This window comes from Boleophthalmus pectinirostris, unplaced genomic scaffold (assembly GCF_026225935.1).
Source record: "Boleophthalmus pectinirostris isolate CB_2022bp ecotype Guang Dong unplaced genomic scaffold, ASM2622593v1 HiC_scaffold_9, whole genome shotgun sequence".
Lineage (NCBI taxonomy): Eukaryota > Metazoa > Chordata > Actinopteri > Gobiiformes > Gobiidae > Boleophthalmus > Boleophthalmus pectinirostris.
In genome coordinates this window covers 17,744,764-17,767,266 of record NW_026571541.1, presented here as the reverse complement: position 1 = coordinate 17,767,266, position 22,503 = coordinate 17,744,764, and the positions used below count along the sequence as shown (strand labels likewise).

Genomic DNA, 22,503 nt, shown 5'->3' with positions numbered 1-22,503 from the left:
CACTAAAGATATACATGCTTAACAGACCCAACATGATGTCACTGTAAAGTATCAATTAGCATCTTAAAATCTCCATTTGTTTACCCTGAAGATGTCTTTGATATGACAACACAATCTCTGTCTTGGTTGAAAGCAGATAAAACATATTACAATACAGTGAGTCATCCAGTAAAAAGACTAAAAACCATCCATGTTTTTATTCCCATACACCTGTGACTTGCACAGCAAAACACAGCAGCCATCTTCATTTCAAACACTTAACAATACAAAATTAGACTCTTTAAAAACACTTGATACAAATGTTCAAACATACTCTGTATATGTACTCTCTATATATTACACTTTACACTGTATAAATACACAAACTAGGAAAAGCCCACTTCAAGTTTTTGTTCAGTAGTTTTTCAAATACCTGCAGAAAAAAGCTCCCAAAAAGCCCAGCCACATCCAAGAGAAAAGATACCTTAAAACTAGTACCAATCTACTGTCAAATTTAGGACACTTTAAGGAAGACTAATTTTAAATGTACACAGCATATTGCACTTTTTAGTTGCACCACTCTTCATTCACACTGTTTTTGTTCAATAAAACTGCCAGTAGAGGAACTAGACTTTGGATCATGTATAATGGCATAATAAAAAACAGCATTACTAAACATATCTGGACTTTTTATTTGTACGTTTCCAATTATTTTAAAGCTGCATTATGTAAATGTTCTTCTTACTGCTATAAATGAAAGCAACCAACGTACGAGGTGGTCATCCTGTTATTCTTGTGTAACCTTTGTATGGCGACTTTCAGTGTCTAGAAAAGAGTTATATAAATAAAATTAATTTCTATTCATTATTAGTTTGCCTATTGGATTGTGAGTAACACTTTAAAAACACATATTCATATATCTGCTGCTAATACCAAACAGTTTTTAGATTTGCGTGTGTGAAAATTTCATGTGAATAAAACAGGGCTCAGAGGGGAAGCAGAAGATTGTCCCAAAAGGCCACTTATAGAAAAGTCCAGCAGTTTGTTTTGACTACATCCTGAGAAGCACAGGAAGTCAGTATGTTTACAAGAGTTCGATCTACTGGCCTGACTTGTAAAATCCAAGGTAAAGTCATAATCCAGTTAAAATAATATGACTACATCACATTCAGTTACATGGTGTAAAGAAAAGTGCAACTATCCACAACAGTACAAACCAAATAAGCCAAATACCAAGCAAAAACTTCACAGTTCCCAGTAATAGATTGGATGTTACAAGGCTATAGAAATGTGTGATATGAAGCTGAATCCTCTAATGAAAGCGCAATACTTACAGCTGCACTACTGTATGTAACTTTGCTGAGCGAAATAAGAGGCAGATCCTCTAGCAATATTTCATTGCCTTGACTAGAATGTTCCACAGCGGCATTAAATTGGTTTACAATGACACAATCAGGTGGGCAGAGGTGAGTCTGTTCACAGTATTAATTTGTTTTTCCATTTCATATAATTGAATGGATAAGAGTTATGCCATATTGTAGATATTGTGGAACATTCCAGACAAAGCAATAACATCGCCATGGAGAAAAGTAGGTAGTGGGCCCTCATGAAGCTGAACTTTTAATCTGTTGATTTAACTGTATACTAATGAGGCTATCCTCATGATGCTTGTTGACTCTCACAGTATGTTGATTGTGTTGATATGATTGACAAGTAATACGTCACCTATAAAATGTCTGAAAGACCAACCCCAAGACAAGACAGCAACTTTTTGAAAAGCGTTTGGGCTTGTCTCAACATGATTGATGCCATCACCATTTTGATTACAGATTACGTATCGCAAAGAAAGTTTTACAGTACAGAATATGTCAATGATTCAGTATGAGTAATTTCAACTGAACGTACCTCAAAATGCGTAACTATGACTACTGTTGTCCTTGAATCAACAATGAAAAAAGAAAAATCTGTAATAAAATGTTCAGTATCTACAAATAAACTAAACCAGGTATGACTGCACTTTGGTCAAAAAATTGATTCCCTTCTTTAGTGGAATTTAGCCTTTTAGTTTTAGATTTACATGAATAGTTACCCACATTTCAATTATTCTCTTTTCATATTACATGTTTGTTTGTTTTTTTCATTCTGATACCATTCATTCTGATGAATTGGAAATAACCAGTCAACCAATAGGGATATCTGGTTTACAATACACTTTGCATGTTTGCAACTGGCCAAGGCTTGTAAATAGATTAAAAATGTTGATCAACTTCTAAAAAATGGAATTAGATCAACCCTGACTTAATTTGACATGTAAACGTACTCATATATAGCATTTATTCACCCAATTAGTGCTATGTCTCCACCCGCTCCCCATTCAAAAGTGGCGTATTTGACTCCAGTACAGTTTGTAGTTCCTCTCCAGTCTCTAGTTCCTTTCCCGTTATAACCAGCACTTGGGGGCCGTCCCGCTCACGTCGTGACCTCCGACCCCTTGCTCCACCCCTCCTCCGCCCCAAACACAGCATCGCCCTAAAGTCCACGTGGGCCATGGTCACCTCCAGAGTGCAGTAGACTGACCAGAAAAGGGCGAAGCAGCCGAGGAGCAACAGAAACTGAGAAAAAGAGACAGAAGATTATCATTTCTGTAATCAAGGGCTTATATATTTTTTACCATGAAAAGCTAGATTGGGGTTAATTAGCTATCCATTTAAACTTATTTTTGGTGGAGGGATTGAATATACAACTGACTGAGAAACTGGTAGGCCGCTGTTGTACTGTGAAGCTTGTATGAAGGTGCATTATGTAACTTTTTCAGTGGAGATATATAACCCATACACAGTAATTGACTAAAGGCAAGGTAGATATGTTCATTGGCATATTGTAACATTCAAAGTAAAGCCATATCATCTCCATGGAGACAAGAAGGTGAAATCCCCACCAAAAAAGTTACATAAAGCACCCATAAGAGGCCACTTAAAGAATAGGAATTTTACTGTTAGTTACTGTTATACTTCTCCATAATTTAGCTTGAGACTCTTTTGGCTATATATTATTATTATGGCTATTGTACTAATGCGATATGTTTTTGGCTTAGTTCAACTGTAATTTAGGGCTGTACAAATTCTTGGCTTGAATTTGATGTTCCTGTCTGCGGCTTGGATGAGAGCCACTGACATGGACTGTGAATACGGGCAATGTGAAAAGAACAAGTAGCAACAAGAGCTTCAATTGGAAGGCAAATCTTGCTAGTTTGATTTAAGCTTGTTTTTACACAGTAGAAATAGATATAGTAGACAAGTCTGATCATTTATCACTTATTTATCACTAGAAAAAAAAAGAATTGTTTGTTATTTTTGCTACTTATTTTGAATTTGTTACTACCGTTTATATTTTTGCTCTCGATTACTGTAATATATGAGCTACATATGTGAGCTATTGTGTCTAAATAATTTCCCGTGTGGATCAATAAAGTTAATCTAAGTCTAAGAAGACTCAGATATTCAATGTATTTCCAACCAATCACTTAAAAAAGCAGCACATACAAAAGGTGAGGTACAAAAAGTTATGCTGTTAGCAGGGCAGGCCATAGGGGCAAATTCAGTCGGTGTTTTCACCAACCAGAATAGTATTGTATGTAAATCAATTGTAGTATTTTATAATAGTTCTTTATAATCCTCCCTCTGATCATGACTTATTTGCAGTTAGTTGTGGTAATGTCCTGGTAGTAAAATAACATTGAGTTTGTTCTAATACAAGTTACTAATAAGTTACCCTTAAGCTGTTAGAGGAGAAGGGGCTGACGATCTCCGGTGGTACGTCCAGGCCCGGAGGACAGGGCAGAGAGAAACTGTCATCCAGATATTTGCCGCTCATTGCATCCTTCACCAATCTGAAAAACAAAAGTGCACTTAAAGAAAACACAAGGGATGAGCAGTTTATGATGGGGTTTTCCTTGGTTTATTCATGTTTCAGTTCAATACAGGTTTATTTATTATTATCTGGACAAAAGCGGATACATTTCATCTGCCTTATATCTGTCTGAAGGGGAGAGTTAACCCACCGTAGTTGTTAATAGTAAGAAACATCTGCTATTTGTAGTTTATTCCATTGTACTACCCTAGGGTGTGATTGGTCACCTGAGTCCTATAATGTTATCGAGTTATTTCTATATCTACTATTGTATTATGGGGACAGTGCAGTTACCTCTGCCTATCTTTGACTTCTATGTATGACATAGAGGAGCCATATAGAGAGAGCTTGGATTGCTTCAGGACTCCCACATCTGCACATTTCTGTAGCTGAGGCTCTTCTACAGAAAGCAACAAAAAAAGAAATGTAAAACAAAGATTCAGAGGCAAAACGTCAGTAATAAATACTGCAGAAAATATCTTACTGTGGTCAGAGATCTTCAGCTTGTATTGTCCTTCAGCCCTTTCTCCCCAGCAACGGACAGTTGAGAAGGTCCAGTCCTGGTAGCCTCCTGTGTCCCTGTAATTAAAGGAGCATTATGGAGGAATTTCTAACCACTACACTTGTTACTAAGGAAACCACACTCATGCCTGTTTTTATGCTCATTGGGGCATGTGTAAATAAATACCCAAGAATACAATGCCTTACACTCAACAGCATTGACTTGACTGAGGTAAGAAAGCAGGTAACAAAATATTAACTTTACTTCTTACTAATGACTTCCAAAAGTCAGTCTTAAACAAATAAAATAGTAATAAATACTAGATATCATTGAGCAAAGTTCAACAAACTTAAAATAACTCATGGAGGACATGGCAACCCCTTTCACAGGATAACTCATTAAAATACTATGTGCAGTATTTACTCACTTGTCAATGGCTCGCCTGGCTCCGATCACTGATGTCATGCCACTGGGACACACCAGGATGATCTCCACGTTGCCACGGCAGGGATGGGTGATCGTCACAGTAACAGCCACATGCTCCAGAGTCTGCATTCCTGAATCATTCAGGTCGGCTGCCGTAACTATGTGAGACAAAATCAAAGACACCATTTATGCTAATTACAAAAGTATGAAATATTAATCTGTACTTTGGATATTACAAAAGAGTACAGGTATAATGCAGTGTAGTATTTTAATGGTAAAATCCTAAAGCTAAAGTGGTCCTGACCAAGGCAAGCTCCAGATCTGGAGATGGGTGTCTGGGTGCCCACTGCTACACACAGGTTCCCCCAGTGGCACAGCATGGGACAAATGCAGATAATGTATTTCCCAGTGCACTCAATTCATATTTTAAGACTGAGATATTTTGGCATGTACAGGGCCATGTGATATATCTGATGATGGCTTTATGAGCTTTCCTTTAGTTTGAAATAAAATTAAAATACAGCTCTATATTTGGAAGAAAAGAAACAATAGTCAGGTATATAAAAAGGTGTCTCAAATATATGTGATTTTAGGAGACTGGGAACACTAAACTATTCCAATACTGACATAAAACAAGTTCAAACAATCCAGTGAGTGATCTGCTATAAACACACCCATCTTGAAACAATTCTCTTTCAAATCTGTCCTTTGCGTTTCTCTCTATGAACACACTTGTCAGTAGTAAGTAACCCAGTTTGTCTTGGGTCTGTCTTGGGCCATAAGCATTAATGAGCCATTGCGCTCTCTGACCATGTACGGCTGAACAGTCCTCAGGGCAGCGAGGGAGGGACTGAGGGGTGAGAGGGGCTGTTGGATAAACAGAAGAGTGTCCAGAGAAGTGAGGAACTGAGAGGTTTGGGACAGGGGTTTCAACATGGTAAGAAGCAGAGTGTGTGAGATGCAGGGACGGCAAGGAGGCAGATATAAGTAAAATGCACAATTGTAAATGTACAGAGGAGATTTGATGGATGAAAATGTAAAGCAGTGAAGTCCTGAGTTTACTTCCAGGACAAAATATATGTAGTCTGGATTTATCACTAGTTTCTAGGCATAAATTACAGAAATATAAATATCCTGAGTATAAAGACATTTTTTTAATTATTGTGTTGATTAGATTTAACACAAGAACAATTCATTATATTTTTAGTTTAATATTTTTATGTCCTTGCTCCAAATCAAATGCTTTTACTGACAGACCCAAACATAAAGTTGGCAATTACAAATGGCTGCATCTCAATTCCAAAACCCTAATTTAAATATAATAAAAATGTCAACACTGTTACTTATTAGTTTCTTTTTAAATCTTACCCTCCATATTGTTTATAGTTTAAACATTATACTTTTTCACGTCAATTCAACACTACAGATCATAAATAGTTTTAAGATTAACCAGGAATCAGACACTAATTTTTATAGTAATCCACACCATTGTTGTGAGGCTGGCCACCCAGAACACAAAACCATAACAGAGTTTATGCAAACAAAGCAATGACTTCAAAAATGCACATATTTGTTGAGATTTACTGCCCACACATTTTGTGTCACTTTAGTTTAAACTGTTTTTCTTCTGTTGTTTGAGTTAAACACTAAGTGCATAAGTCTGGCCAAGCTCAAGGTCTCAACAAGGCCATAAAATAAAAATGGGATTCCTGGAAATCTACTGTGAATGAACTTTGAATATTTGTTAATTGTGTTGTGTCATTTTGGTGAAAAGACTTTGAAAATAATGAATAAACATATGAATCACTCTGCTCTTAGGAAAAGCAAAAGACAAAGGTTAAGAAAACATTTATGTTACAATGAGATCATTCCAAACAAATTAGGCTAAGTCCATGAAGGAAAAATACATGAGGTGATGTAACAACAGGAAGTTAAATGCAGAGGAATTTTAAAAATCTGAATGAGCTGCAAATCTCAAAGAGCAACTGAAAGTGAATGCCGTGCCCAACAAACTGGAGAACATTTCCTAATATGGACAGGCAGATGGAGACAGGAGTGGAGAGGGAGAAGGAGGAGGGATGGAGTGTGTGTAAACTCTGATCAGCTGTTGAGAGTATGACAGCGGATTTAACACATTAGAATAAAGATCACAACTTCAATGGGCACAGTTAGCAGTTCTCAAAGGGTGCAGTGGTTTTACAATGTATTACAAAGTATTCAAGGTATTGCCTCTTATAATGTTAAAAACTGCTAACTGTGTAGTCTAGACCTCCACAAACATGTCCTGATACGCTGAGATTTGTTAAATGCATTTTAAAAACGGTTTATATTACACCATTTTCAGATCTGTGTTATATTATTATTAGTGCTGTCATGCGATTAAAAAAATTGAGAGATTAATTAATTATGATCTGTAATTAATTAATCTAATTAATCTCATTTTAATCTCACCTAAAAATTGCTGAGAAAAGCCTTCAATTTGAGGTATTTTCATTTAAATTCATTATTACATTATTGTGGCAGATCAAAAGACTGATATAGATTTAAAAAAGTGACTTTATAAAGTCATTTATTGTTTAACAAATCTCTCCAAATTGGCTGTTGAGCCCAAGTCTCCATGAATAAGAAACTGTTTGTTGTAAAGTAGCAAAGACGAGGAAATCTGAACATAATAACTTTTGTCTACTTAAAGACAATAAAAAGTCCAGTCTTTCCTTAACCATATTAAAAATATTATTGATAGAGAAATATATATGAGATCACTGGTTTTAGTCCTGGTTTAGACCTGGTTTAGACCTACTTTAGTCCTAGTTTAGTCCTGGAATGGATTAATCCTGGTGTTAGTCCAGGTGTTAGTCCAGGTGTTAGTCCAGGTGTTAGTCCAGGTGTTAGTCCAGGTGTTAGTCCTGGTGTTAGTCCTGGTGTTAGTCCTGGTGTTAGTCCTGGTGTTAGTCCTGGTTTAGACCTGGTTTAGTCCTGGTTTAGTCCTGGTTTAGTCCTGGTTTAGTTCTGGTTTACCTGGTTTAGTCCTGGTTTAGTTCTGGTTTTAGTTCTGGTTTTAGTTCTGGTTTTAGTTCTGGTTTTAGTTCTGGTTTAGTCCTGGTTTAGTCCTGGACTGGGTTAGTCCCGGTTTTAGTCTTGGTGTTAGTTCTGGTTTAGAGACGCACAGGAGGAAGCGCGGTTTACGCCGCGTATGCGAGAAAACACGATCCACACGCGGCTCACGGGAGGACAGCGATGTCCGCGCAGTGTCTACGGAAGGAAACGTGGTCCGCGCGTTCTCAGGTTAATGACGATGATGAAGGTGTGTGTTTGTGTTTGTGTGTATTTGTGTTTGTGTGTATTTGTGTGTGTTTGTGTGCGTGTCCCCTCATGTGGCAGGTCACTATAGGACAGTAGTGCAGACATCATGAGCCTATGCAGGTTGTTTTCAGGCGATATTATATTTGTTATTTTCTTTTATATTTCACGTCGGGAGAATAATTTCCAAGACACGAATGTGTTTTTACCTGTGCACTGCTGACTCTGTTCTACTGGCTCTACTGGTCCATTGTGCGACTGATGCCGCCAACGTTAACATGACGTTTACATCGCTGTTACTGCGCGCGTTTTGTGTGGCTTTCCGGCAATGAGTGGAATTACCGAAATAAAAAAATGTATAAATGTGTTTTGTGTGTGTGCGTTGTTGTCCCAACAACACATAAAAACAGGTTTTATAATAAAGAAACTCACATACAGAAACACTAAAGTTAGAGATTAAAAATGAGATTAACGCGATTAAAAAACATAACGCGCTAAATATGACTGTAATTAATTAATCGCAATTAACGCAATAATTTGACACCCCTAATTATTATTATATTATATTATTGTTTTCTTATCAAAAACATACCTGGAGTTTTGTTCCATTCACAGATATTTAACACACTCATGTTGCATATTTAGGCTGAGATCCTCTCTCAAAGGGAAAACACTCCATCCCACATTGTGATGTCATGTGGTAATACAGGAAGTGCTCCACTGAGTTTTTACTCCATACAATGTCATTATAATCATCGGGAAAGAATTGCCAATCTCTACTGAACTAAAGGTAAAAGGTAGCAGTTAACTTGAAAACGACCTCTTCATGAGATCACAAGGTGGAACAGCACATTTTGTGCAGTGGAATGTAGACAGACTAATAATAAAAGGGTTACTCAAACATGTGTGGATGAAACAAAATACATCTCTTCTAGATAGATGTAGCCTTAATATGAATAGAGGGAAAATGTTATTTGTTACTTACCATTCCAGGTTCGAATCAGCTCGCCTGGATAAGTCAGAATAGGCACTTCTTCTTTTATCAATGGGCTTTGATAGGAAACGAGGAAAGGCACAGACTCCCAAACCTACAGAACAGGAATTGAACATAATTGAATATATTACATATGTATAGAGGCAGTTTAAAAAAATGAAATACCTTGGCAGCGTTGACTAATCTCCAGGCATTCAGGAGACCAAATCCATGCTGATGGCTGTGATGGAAACCAGCTCCGTTCACCTTCCAGTCTGCACTACTGTCACACTGTCAAAGATACAAGAGAGAAATAACATTTATGTCACCCAAATATAATTACAGCAAATGAGCATATTTAATTTAATTTTAAAAAATGAATACATACATTTGAGATTTTACATTCGGTGTAAACTAATCATAGAAATCTAATAATACTCAAAAAGTATTATTAGTGATTCTACAGGCAAAGCATAAACATTTCCATGCACTCAAAACAGGCGATTGAACCTCCCATGAGAAAAATGACGTGCACGTTCAACTGTTGCAAAAAGCTATTGCAGCATGCAGGTCAACAGTCATGGCACACTTCTGTTCATTAAATTCTGACCAAACACTTTGAAATATATATATTTTTTAATTAAAATATGCATGAGAAAAACATTTTTTAATTACATTTTATTAGTTAAACTGTACATCTTGGGCATTGTTGTTTTACCTTGGTGGCAGTGAAGGCGATAATGTGCTGTACATCTCTCCAGGTGAGACAGGGTCTGACTTGGAGCATCAGAGCTACCATCCCAGCGGCAAGAGGGGCAGCAGCGGAGGTCCCCGTGTGACCCTCCGTGCAACCGGTCCCACGCAGCATCGACCAGTCTGATGTCACCTGCAACCAGGAAAAACACCCCATTCACAATCTATAGAAAACCAAAAAGTGCAAATGAAAGCAAATTGATCTATATAATGTGCTATAAGAGAAAGACATTTTACATTCCCATTTTACAAGGTACACAATTGTATGTAACTTTTCTGATAGAGGGCACTTGTCTCCATGGAGATGTTATTTCTTTGCCAAGAATGTTGATCTTTTCTGTATCCATGGATACGCACCAAGTTCAGGTCAGATCTGTGGAGAGGCGACTTTGTTCAAATTAAGAATATCTTAAGGACCCCCTACCAGAAATGCTACATAGTGCACCTTTAACTAACAAATAAATGACATAACAAAATGCAAAAATTATTATTAGCTGTAGTAAAATGCTCATAAGCCAAACCATTGTTATCATAATGGAAAGTATGATCCAATTTGCAGGGCTGCACACAGTAGACAGGGGATCAATGAGAATGAACCCAGACTCCATGTTTACACACTGACAACATGGGAGTCAACAGCTGTCCAGCCTTGACGGAGGCTTACAGATACTAGACACATGTTCACAGATTAACTATAGAAGCCACTATATACAGGCAACATAGAGCACATTATGTAACTGAAGTGCTCTCGAAAAGAATGAGCCACTGACTCCAAATGATGGCAGTGGATTTAGTGAGATCAGATTTAGTGAGATGGGCTGGGCCTGGGTAGTACTTGGATGGGAGACCACTAGCAATTCCAGGTGCCACAGTGGGGGTGCCAGTGGCAAAAAAACTGTCATTGTGTCCTTAGGCAAGACACTTCACCCACATTGCCTAGTATGAAAGTGGTGTGAGCGTGAGGGATGGTGGTGGTCGGAGGGGGTGATGGCGCAGATAGGCAGCCTCGCTTCTGTCAGTCTGCCCCAGGGCAGCGGTGGCTACAGTAGTAGCTTACCACCACTGAGTGTGGAGTGACTGAATAATGAACTGTAAAGCGCTTTGGGTATCTTGAAAGGCGCTATACAAATGCTATCTATCAATCAATCAATCAAAGTCTACAGCCAATCCTCTATCAGTAAAAGCCTGTGGTTTGGAGCAGACTTCAGACTTTGGGAGAAGAACTGTTACATGGGTATGGTTAAACGTTTGTATATTTTTTGTTCAGGAAATTAATATTAATCACAATTTTTTTTACATAAAAATATAAATAATATTGAATAAATATTAAATAAGAGTAAGGATGAGAGTAAGGATAATGGAATAGATGCATCAAACAATTGCAATGGTAGGCCCATTGGAAACCAGAAATCAATGCAAAGACAGGTGAAACATTTTGTCAGGAGAAAAATCCCACCAAAGCAGTTGTTCAAGTTTTAAATCTGTGCTCCCTCTAGGCTTATTACATTGCAGTTGTTCATGTAATACTCGTCTCTTCCGAGGCTGCTAATTTAATAACACGTTTGAGCAGAGTTTGGTTGCTATGGAGTCACCCCCAAACATCAGCAAAGAGAGGTCAATAGCTTTAACTGGCCAATTTGTCCTGTCAGCATCAGTCACTGTTAAGATTAAAATAGCATCTGGTCTTTTTCATGTGGAGTGTGGCTGTTTTCAAACCTTATGAAGAAAAATCGCATCAGTTAGTTTAGTCATTCAGCAAGGTTCAGCATTTCATGCATTCAGCATTTAAGTATGATGTTTCCAGTACTAGTAGCTTTTTAGATTTATGCTAGAATAATAGAATAGAAATACCACAGCTTAGGCATCCAGAGTGGTTAAAAAAGCTATAATAATGGAAAATAGTGTTGTGAAGGCGGCTTTTTGGTGGAGCTCAGGGTGCTATTTGAATGTACTGATTTTACCTATTTCAAGTCTATTTTCATATTCTAGTGCTGAATGTCCATATATTATCCACTTATGTGTAATCATATATGGAATCCAAGTTTAAGAAGTCTAATATATATTCACGATTATGTGTTTCATTAATGTAACAACTGTAAGTAATGTAAAGTAAAATGTCTGTGCTGGAAATAACCCAAGGTTTGCATAAATGCAATATAGCAATGTTTGCCCATATGTCATATGACAACCTGATGTTTGCATATAGGTCATATAGTCACACAGGTGTGAAGACCCTTATTGCTGATCTTGTGTTTATGATGGACCACATAATGGAAAGCTATATCTGAAAGCAAACTGTTGCATCAACGTACAAGGTTCGATATGACGCCTAAGATGGAAAAGATCAACAGGTGCAAACGGAGACAAAAACATGCAATATGCTTAATGATTAAAGAAATGAGGAAATGAAGACATTCTTCCAGACTGCCACGTCTCCAAAGTAGGACCCAAACTATAAAAGAAGATCAGCCTCACTTCAATCCAGTTCTCTGACTCACCTCCTTAAACTCATGCTTCATGACCAGCACTTAATAAGAGACTGCCACCAACATGGTTTGCTTTGCCAAAGATTTAGGGACCATGGGATTGTAAGATTGGGGGCTTTGGCTCATCTCTGGGACGGAGGTCTCCAGATCTCCAATAAAACACACCTTGGTCACTTGATGATGTTAGTTACAAGCTGATGTTTGGATGCCTTCTTTAAAGAGGGGGACAAACTCCAAAAACTTGACATTCAATATCATTCATGACTTTCGTGTTCTTTTGATGACCTGGATACAACTTAGTAACTTAATCTTCTTAGATCAGTGTAGAAATTGTGGGGAAACTCCTTGCAAATTGCCTTCTAAACTGTCTAAAACTTTAAACCTTCTTTCTTTGTACACAAAAAATCTATAAATATATAGAGGTCTTTGTGTACTCTGTCTGCCTCCCCTTAGTATGATCGTCTATGAGTCCACATTTAGAGAAGTACTTTTAGTGTACTCTTTTCACTGGGACTAGACACTCTAAACTAGCTGAACAGGAAGGTGTGGTAAAAAAGTGATCCTAAGAAGTTCTCTGATTTATCAATGCCAAAACTGACCTGGAGGAGAGAGACCACACCATCTGGGTAAGTTCTCTACATTCGCATGTCACTGCTTTTAAGTGAGAGGACATACATACACAGGAGCCCTTAGAAAATGTTCAGGCACTGGTTTGCTGTTGATACTCTACCAGGAAAATGATTTTAATCTTAGGAACCAAAATTAGTTACCCAAGAGGTGAACAACTTGGGGGTTTATAGAACTTACAATTAGATGTTTTGGTATATAAAACACCAACTAAAAATCCAGTTCTGGTAGCTATATCAACTGACCTTTTAAAGCTTATAAAAAGTATTTTCAAGTCCCAATACATTTAATTATACAAAAGGAAATACCATGGCCAAGGTCCAGAGTTGTTGAAAAGGCTACAATAATACATTATCGAGAACCTATAATTACATGTTTTTGGTATGAAAAATACCCACTACAAATTATATCTCTTTAACCAACGCCCTTCATACAAAGTGACTGATGTTTAAACAATTATATAGTGTCTAGACCTGTACTCCTTCATGTGACCGCATTACTCACAGCTCATAGACGTTAAATTTAATTTAATGCCATTATAGTTGTTACAAACTTACAATACTTCTTAGCCTGTTTCCTCCGCTGCTAAAAGTCACAGCCAGCATCGACGCACACTCCTCTGCATAGAAAGGCATCCTCCCCTTTTCGTCTACTGCTCCTACAAAACAAAAGCATACAAAAATTACTCATTAGATTAGTGGATCTCAAATATTTCACATGAAATACTGGGGCTGTGCAATCAATCGAGTTTCTACTTGTGATTTAAATTATTATTCTATTTATAAAAAAATAAACTGTAATTGAGTATACAATGCCAAGTCCACCTATTCTGTAGCAGTGCCCATTTTCTGAACTTATCACAAGCAATTTCCAATCAAATATATTAGGACTATAATTTCTTTACAGGTACATTTTGAGATTAGGCCTATAGAAATTATAAAAAATATTTGTGACTTAAATTAAGAGCAAAATCATCATCATGATTTTTACCACAAAAAAAGTATCATCAAGAGGGCTAGGGTAAATCAGGTATAAAACAGCAAAAAAAATAAAAAAATACATTTCTACAGTAGGTCTAAACAAGGTTTAACCCAAAAAGGACAAAAATATGGATAAAAAAATAACTCTAAATGAATCAAAAACTAGAACTGCAGAAGCATTTGCGCATCACCAGAAGCACCCCATGCCCCAGAGTTTAAGAACCACTGTTATATAGCTATATATAGCAGTTGTTTCTTACCTATTGTTATGGTGTAAATGGAGTTAGCATAACCATCATAGTTGCAGTTGTCATTGTACTGGCCTCCATTGCCACTAGCAACAATAAAGATGCTGCCAAAACCACGTCTTCCTGCGATCACCCCATGCTGCAGTGAAGCCTGCAAATAAAATATGCATGTTAACCTTCTAATTATACAACATCTGGATTCTAACAAACCCATATCATTGCCACAAAAAGCTTATTTTAAATTATACTTCCCTCTACAGGTCAAATTGAGCACTACATACCTTTCCAAGAGGATGAGGTCCATCAACAGTGTGGCCATCATCATCTGGACCCCAGCTGGACAAGATAATGATTTCAGATATTAATTCAAAGATTTTAAAAAATTTCAATTCTTTTTATTGAAAAAAATGGGAGAACTGTTAAACTTTATTTCTATTAAAAGTAAAAGTAAAGGTGAACAATATTTTATATATTTGCATTATGTAATGGAGAAATCAGAATGTTGTGACAAATCCCATGATTACTATTATAACAGTACATACCTGCAGCTATAGATGTCATTAACTTGATAGTGTTTGTTGAAAGCTATGGCCTCTAGACTGTCTGTCAGTGGACCATCCAGGACTCGAATACCTAAAATAGAAAAACAATGTCTACATGTCACATTATTGACTCTAGGCAAGGTGTGATTTGATAATTTACCTGCCACTTTGCTGCCGTAAGCCACTCCTACAGCGCAGAAGCTGTTGTTTGGGACTGCGGCAATCTCACCCGCGCACCTCGTCCCGTGATGGTTGTCACTATGGGCATCTGGGTGGGGCATGGGGTCTGGGTCATTTGAGTTTAGGTCATAGCTGCCTTCAGGACTCTGAGGGAAAAGAAAACGTTGCTTACTAGTAAAAAAAATAATATAGGCAATATAACTAAAACAAACTAAAATAACCCAATACAAAATGTCATAATACTGTCATTAACTATAAAATTATGAATAGTAGCCTCCAGGGCTTAAATTGCATTGTTTTCTTGCAGCGGAAAGGCAAGAAGTACTCCAAAAAAGCAAATTCTTATATCGGCCAAAAAGTTAAAGCAAATTTAAATTATCATCATTAAACATATACTTATATTATGTGAGATTCTCATCTGGGCCTTAATTAAAAAGCTCTATATAATAAATGCATGGTATAATGATCTTAATTCAGTAAATAAATGCAGAAATTATTACAAGTAGATGTTGAGTGTTAACAGGTTGTTACACTCACATAATTAGGCTGTATGTCTTGGTGCGTGTGCTCCACTCCATCATCGACCACCACCACAGTGACACCTCGTCCAGTGATATTACGCTCCCACAGTCCGGTCACGTTTATGTCCATGCCTCTGTTCAAATCATTATGCTGCAATCACATGACACATAGGGCAAATCAGCAAATTATTTAGCTTACAATCATTTACTGCTGTATAGTTATTTTTATATTGAACAGTGAATACAGTATATCAAAATTTTATTGGAGGCAGTTTTTAAAGAAATGGTTCAGAATCTTTTATATAGGCTACATGTTTTTCAGAATTAAATTAGTTATTAAATTGTTGAAGCTTCTGAAAGCAAACTAAACACAATCTAAAAAGGAACTACGACTGACTACTTACAATTTGTCCCTTCAGGCTATGAGCCAAACACACATTCTTGTAGCTATTAAAGCACATTTTGTAGAAATTCCACAAATGTATGTATATCATGCAACTGTGAAAATTTACCTTAAAAAATGTATTATTCCTACCAGGTGCCATTGTTGAGGATATCGTGGGTCATTGAAGGCCATAGATCTTTTTGAGCGGATGAGCACTCTGTCCTGGGAGTACCACAAAACATGAGGATGCGCTGAAAGTACCTCTCCCGGGTCGACTCTCTTCCTCCAAACAGCAGATCCACCAGGTTTGAATGAACACAGCAGGTAGTGGCCCTGCAGTTGCCCAATCTGACCCTGATTTTCCAGACCAGCCTGCTCAGCAACCTGCAAGAGTATAGTAATAATATACAATATAATGGATAAATACACCAATGATAGTCCAATGAGGTTTATTTGGTCTTCTGATAATTTATGTTATTAGGTTCCTTTTTCAGACCAAGAGTTTATAAAGAATAAGAATAAATATAAGAGTGTATAAATCAGCCAACCAGACACGTCACAGCAACATCATGTGACCACTCTACGGAAGAACGCTAGTCAGCGGTCAAAACTGTCAGGTATGAAAACAAACTCTTGGTCTAAAAAATAACCTAATAACATACACCAATGATGTTTATTTTTTTGTAGAATCTACAAGTTTCTTGGGATTTTCTAACACATCAATGTTAACCCAGCTTTTGTGAGTTGCCTTGCTAGGGCCATGTAATTTTGTGTTTACTCTGCCCTAGTTTAATCTGCTAGCAGATGAAAGCTTGTACAGTCAGTGATAAAAAGAGATACTGTATCTGAGGCACGTCTGGGATTAGCTCTATGCATTTATTACAAGCGTGTTTAGACTACAAAGACTCTTCTTCAGGGTAAATACCCTTGTACAGCCAGCCACAGCCCACATATAACAATAGATATAGTATAGCATTTCAGTGGCATACAATACTGCCCCAATACCCCAGTTTATTTACAGTACCTTATCAGCGATCAAGTTCAGGTCTTCAGAGTGGTCCCCATCTTGGATCTTCACAGCCCAGGACTGACCAGGTCCACAGGAGGGGGGTGGCCAGGGTGAGGTGGAAGAGGGCGAGAAAGGGTAAGATGGTGAAGAAAATGGTAAGAGAGCTATAAATAAAAGTGTAGTAGAGGCGAGAAATACAACAAGAAGAAACGGAACAAAATATGATGTTCCCATGGCACCCAGGGGCAACTGACAGGGTCAGCCAATCGAGGCCTCCTCATTGGATCAGCAACCTAAACCAGAAAATAACAAAATAGTTAGTCAAAGTTAATTTGTATAAATAATAAGTTGATGTAGCTCTCCATGTCCATTCAAATAATATGACAACAAGAACAAATACACAGTAATCACACAAACGTTGTATTTCCTTTCCCATTTATTTGTTTGTGATAATAGCATATACATAACTGTGGGCATAACACGAGTTACCACAATTCTACAACACCAGTGTGACATTTATGACTAAGATTTTACATTTTTACTCTACTGGAATAATACCACAATAAGGATCCACAGTTACTCATGTTGTTGTGACTAACATTTCACACTTTGACGCTAGCTAATGAGTTATAACATTAGCAAACATGTGTAAAGAAACTCAACTGCTCGGCTAATGCCAGCTAGCTGGTTAACCCACTTATCAGTTAATGACCAATTAAAAACATAAAATTTATGTTTGATTGTCATATACGATTTGACGAAGATTTAACAGACGGGCAGATTGCTTTTGTGTTTTGCTGTTAGCTTTGATCAATAACGAAGATGAGAAACACATACCGTTACCAGAAAAAAACATTTGACATGGCACTCAAAGCGTTGCAGGCAAAAGTAAGCTAACGATCGAAAAAAATAGCGATTCAAATTTCTAATATACGAGTAGATATACTTATAAATACAATACAAGTCAAAGCAAACGAATTACCTTTGAAATAAATGCTTTCTTTTCATAAAAATCTGCCTGAGTAAAGCTGAACTTGTCATTTCCGTGAAACATAGAACACAACCACTACGTCATCGTTCAATGCGCATGCGCACATATTTATTAGCTTCACAACATTTTCACTTTTTTTTTTGGAACAGAAATATATTTTTGCATACTTTATATCTCTAAGTAAACAAGTAAAAGTGTAATGGAATGCAAAAACGAATATTGCTTGCAACTAGGTGAGACATAATTAAAAACAGATTAAGTTTATAACGTGCCCATTGTTTAATTATTGTGCTTCTTAAAAATGTTTTGAAAGTGAATTCCAGCAGTTTTATTCATTAAAAGGCCTGAAAATGTTAAACCAGCCGTTGCTATAACAACCATTTGTTTGTTAGATGACCAAGCGGTAACGCATTAAACGAGATTCGGACTCGGACAGGGGATTTGTGTCAAACGCAAGGGTAGGAAAAAAAAATGTTATAATTGTATAATGTTTTTTTTTAAAAAGGATATAGTTTTGTTTAGTTACAAAAGTTAGATGTTGTTTCGTTAGCTAATAGTTCAGACTAGGCATCCAGGCTGTAGTCAAAATTATTGTGTAGGCTTTTATCCAACTCAAAGCAAATACATCGGATTATATTATCAAAGACAAATGACAATATTTTGTCTTTTTAGTTTGTGTCATTTTCATTCAGGTTAGGAGCAGAAGATCACAGGAGAAAATGTCTTTAAAGGACTACAACACCCAGTACGATGCTGGCGTAAACCTTCTCAATTTCAAAGTAATAAGGGACCACTCTGAGCTTTTTAGGGCAGAATGTATGCGTCTCATGGAGGAAACCAACAAAACATGCAAGCGTATGCAAGATGATGACAAAAAACTCCTCGGTAAGGGCAATCATTATATTGAGTGATTAAAAGTAACAATTTTCTGCGATAACCTAAATTATTTGTTGTGTGTGTTGCTGTTCAGACCAGAGAGTAAAAGACATCCACTTTCTGAAGAAGGAGCTTGAGCAGAAATTGGAGGAGATCATTCTGGAGACAGATAGCCTCATAACGTTACAGGGACGAGTGCAGAAAGCTCTCGAGGCTTGTAAAGATCCTTTGAAAGTGGCTGTTCAATGCATCGATGAGAGGTATGGCTTGGCTGGAGAGAAGTGTTTACATTTGGGATTGAGATGATTGTGACAAACAATGCTGCAAATTGTACAATACCAACATTAAACCATAATAAACCACACTTTCTTATTTATTAAGTTGTTGTTATGTTGTCTTAAAAGGGGTAACACTCATTACATTTAATAAATATTGGTAGGACTCTTATTGTATGAAAATTTAATTATTCATTGCAAACGTGAATTGGATTTTTAAAAGCTAAACTAAATTGAGGAACTGATTTGCTTAGAAATTTCAACAACATAAATATCTGACTTCCTTTTGTCTGTTCAGGATGAGACGTGTTCCTCAGGAGAGGCTCCATGACGCTGTGGACCGGGGGCTATTGAAGGAGCATAAGGCCATTGAAGAAGTGGTTGTGCTTCTGCAAAGAGTGCTGCAGCAGCTCACAGAGCAAATACGGTGAGACTGAATCAGTAACAACTATCATATTAGTATAACTGAGCTGTGTGATCATCTGACAGTAGCTTCTCTCTTACCCCTGGAAAATTGTGTTGACAAAATAAATAAAATTGTTACTTTGCAGTGGCATCATGGTGAGGGTGTTCTACATGTATCTCTGTAGGTGGAATGTTCAGATGTTACCATGGTGACACAATGCACACATTAGCAAACACAGACAAAAAAAGTTTTAAAATTTAAGAAAAAGATACAAAATTGATTTAAACAACTAATTTTTAGGATCGCCACTGGCACAGATACGTCTAATGTGAGTTACAGAGTTTCTAACAGAGTAGTGCTTTCAGTTAACATCACACCCTTAGGGAATTTTGATGACTTCAGCTGCAAAGTATCAATATTTCTCAGCTCCAACCAGTTTATTCAGTTGTGTTCTTGTGCAAGACACTTCACCCACACTGTCAATGTATAACAATGCAATCTGTGAAGGTTTGATAGGCTATTCGCTCAGATCAGCAGCTGGGGCTATACATATACTTTTGTGCTTGTTTTATATTGTTTTATGTTGATGGGGAAAACTACAGTGCCCAGAAGGCGCACACCAGTACAGAGGGAGAAGAATGAAATGCAAAGTAGTAATATGCAAGTTCTTACAGATAAGCGACTCAACTGCTTTGCTTGATATTATTAGTAGTGAAAGTTTATTATATTTACAATAGTTTCAGAAATTAATACAATGATCTTTTGATTTAAAAAAGTGTCTGAATAAGTGTTATTTTGCTTTTCAGGCTGAACCGATCATCTAAGTACCATCTGGAGCAGGACTTAAAGGAGAAATTTGACGCCCAGTCTATTGACAACTCATGCATTTTGATGACGCATCACTCCAGTAATCCCATACTTGAATCAACGAACAAAACTATTCTGCCAAGGTGAACCTATCATGACTTTATACTATTTTCTCCCTCTTGCAGCAGGTCATGAAACTAAATGTTTAACCTGTGATTTTCAGCTTGTCAGTGACTCCGATGCAGTGGGAGAACATCTCGGACATAAACCTGGCCAAAGCGGAGCAGCAGAGGAACAACTCCATGTCTCTGAGGGCTCTGGTGGAGTCTCTCTTGGAGCAAACTGCGTCAGATTTACAAAAACATTTTCAGGCCACAACTTCGGCTTTTCAGCTCAACGTTCAGGAGCTCAAGAAGGCCAAGGGACAAATGGAGGATCATCTGTCCAAGGTACAATCAAAATCCAACAGTAATGTAAATGTAAATGAGAGAATCATAACCATATTCATTATAAACTATAAAACAGGTACTTATTTAACATTGTCATAAATTACATTATATTATCTTCTAAAACTCCAGGGCCTGTAAATAGGTATTTGAACTGCTTCTTTATAACAGCAAGAGGACACTTTATTTGCCAAAATAAAAATGATGCATTAAAAGTATTGATCCATGGGTTTCAGAATCATGAAAATGTTGGACTGTTGCCAATTTAAAACAAAATGTAATCCCATCTTTTGAAAGGTGAAATGCCCTCAAAATGTCACCCATAACAGAAGGCTGACGCCCATTACATTGGGAGGATATTCCCATTTGAGATTCCACTGAACAAATCAAGTATTGTACTGAGGCATAATATCTCTGCCCTTCAGATCTTGCTGGAGTACAACAAGCAGCAGACAATCTGTGAGGAGCTGGAGGTGTCAATCCAGGAGAACGAGCGGTGTCTGACTCTGGCCCAGGCTCGTCTGTCTCTGCGCCACAAACGCCCATCCAAAGAGCAGTGCTTCGACCCTGCACAGGCTCAGCTCCTCAAAGAAGTCCAACTCATCACAGTCCACATCACCAAGTAAGGACACATTTTCAATAGGTTTAGGAGGTGCAGGCAAAAATGAACATTGAATATATTTCATAACTTTGCATCTTCCCAACTACAACTTTATAAAGCATTTATAAACAACAGAAACCTTGCCTTTTTGTAATACCTCAACCTAGTGTCATAAAGATGTCATTCACATTTTTTTTTAATTCAAATGCTAGTAAGTGTAATTACAACTACCAATAATTAATATATTTTTTATATAAAATCAAGTAAATTCAATCCCTCACTTCCCTCACATTCCCTAAATTCCCTCACAAAATGTCACAGAATTGACAGAAATGACAGTCAGAATGCAGTATCAACCTTAGGGGTCCCTCCATATGACACTGAGAAACACTGACTTGACACTGACACAGACACTTAGCAATGAGAGCAATTCTTAAAAGAATACATCAACCATTTACATTATTTGGAAAAGTAAAATAGAACAAGACTCTTAAACCGTCTTGTTCAATTTTACTTTTCCAATACTTACTATATTTTATATAACTAGCGTGTTTGTGTGCCAGGCTGCGTGAGGCCGTGGCACGGTCCAAAGAGGAGCAGAGGGCTCTGGTGCGATGCCAACTTGAACTTCAGGAAAATATCAGCAATAAGTCTGGAGCTCTGTACATCGACGAGGTGCTCTGTACCCAACACAGGGAGCCCATTGTCATCCACAACTTCTGATGACCAGGCTATCCAGAATTAGCTAAATAAAATTAATTAATATGATGATATGTATTACCTTTATGTTTACTGTGAGCTTACTAAAAGCTGTTGTCTGTATATTGTATAATTACAATACTGTTTTCCTCTACAACATTACATTATTTAACAGTATGAAAATGATGTTATCTCCAGGTTCATCTAAGCTCTATTTTAATGATCTGCTGTTAAAATGCTGTTGAAAGTCTTTGACTTCATTGGTGACCTGTATCAGCAAGAAATATGCATTTAACTGGACATTACATTTTTCACAATTGAGCGCCCCCCAGTTAAATATATGTATGCACTCATCTTGCAATGGTAATACAATGACAAACTGCACACCATTTCATGCATTATTTCAAAAGGAAGTAGTAGAATATAGAAAGTGCAGGCTAACACGCATGCATCACTGCTTGCATTCAATTCTGTTTTGTTGTCTAAACCCTGTGTTGCTTAAAAGACAAAACTCCACCTCCTGTTTTTGGTACAATAATGACTTTATTTGTGCTGCCAGTCTGTTGTGGCAGATAAATAAAC

The 22,503-nt window shown here is 37.2% G+C and overlaps 2 protein-coding genes across 3 annotated transcripts; one reads left to right on the top strand and one right to left on the bottom strand.

Annotated features, from left to right (window-relative positions):
* Positions 1-182: 182 nt before the first annotated feature.
* pcsk7 (proprotein convertase subtilisin/kexin type 7) lies at positions 183-17,891 on the bottom strand. Its single transcript, XM_020926827.2, has 17 exons — positions 17,803-17,891; positions 16,836-17,113; positions 15,962-16,195; positions 15,443-15,577; positions 14,886-15,051; positions 14,726-14,816; positions 14,465-14,519; positions 14,196-14,334; positions 13,513-13,613; positions 9,808-9,975; positions 9,276-9,380; positions 9,102-9,204; positions 4,818-4,974; positions 4,373-4,467; positions 4,183-4,288; positions 3,751-3,868; positions 183-2,591 (listed from the first exon to the last, which is right to left on the bottom strand). Exons 2-17 carry the CDS (start codon positions 17,052-17,054, stop codon positions 2,331-2,333), a joined length of 2,253 nt encoding a protein of 750 aa, XP_020782486.1. The 5' UTR covers positions 17,055-17,113; positions 17,803-17,891; the 3' UTR covers positions 183-2,330.
* A 40-nt stretch (positions 17,892-17,931) lies between these two features.
* Positions 17,932-22,299, top strand: tekt1 (tektin 1). Of its 2 annotated transcripts, XM_055148107.1 has the most exons (9): positions 17,932-18,044; positions 18,204-18,269; positions 18,484-18,696; positions 18,782-18,947; positions 19,261-19,389; positions 20,175-20,318; positions 20,399-20,624; positions 21,047-21,243; positions 21,786-22,299. In XM_055148107.1, the coding sequence occupies exons 3-9, from the start codon at positions 18,531-18,533 to the stop codon at positions 21,943-21,945; spliced, it is 1,188 nt and encodes a 395-aa protein (XP_055004082.1). In that variant the 5' UTR covers positions 17,932-18,044; positions 18,204-18,269; positions 18,484-18,530; the 3' UTR covers positions 21,946-22,299. The 2 variants fall into 2 exon arrangements, with proteins under 2 accessions (XP_055004082.1, XP_055004083.1); XM_055148108.1 differs by lacking the exons at positions 17,932-18,044; positions 18,204-18,269 and having other exon boundaries at positions 18,424-18,696.
* The last annotated feature ends 204 nt before the right edge of the window (positions 22,300-22,503 follow it).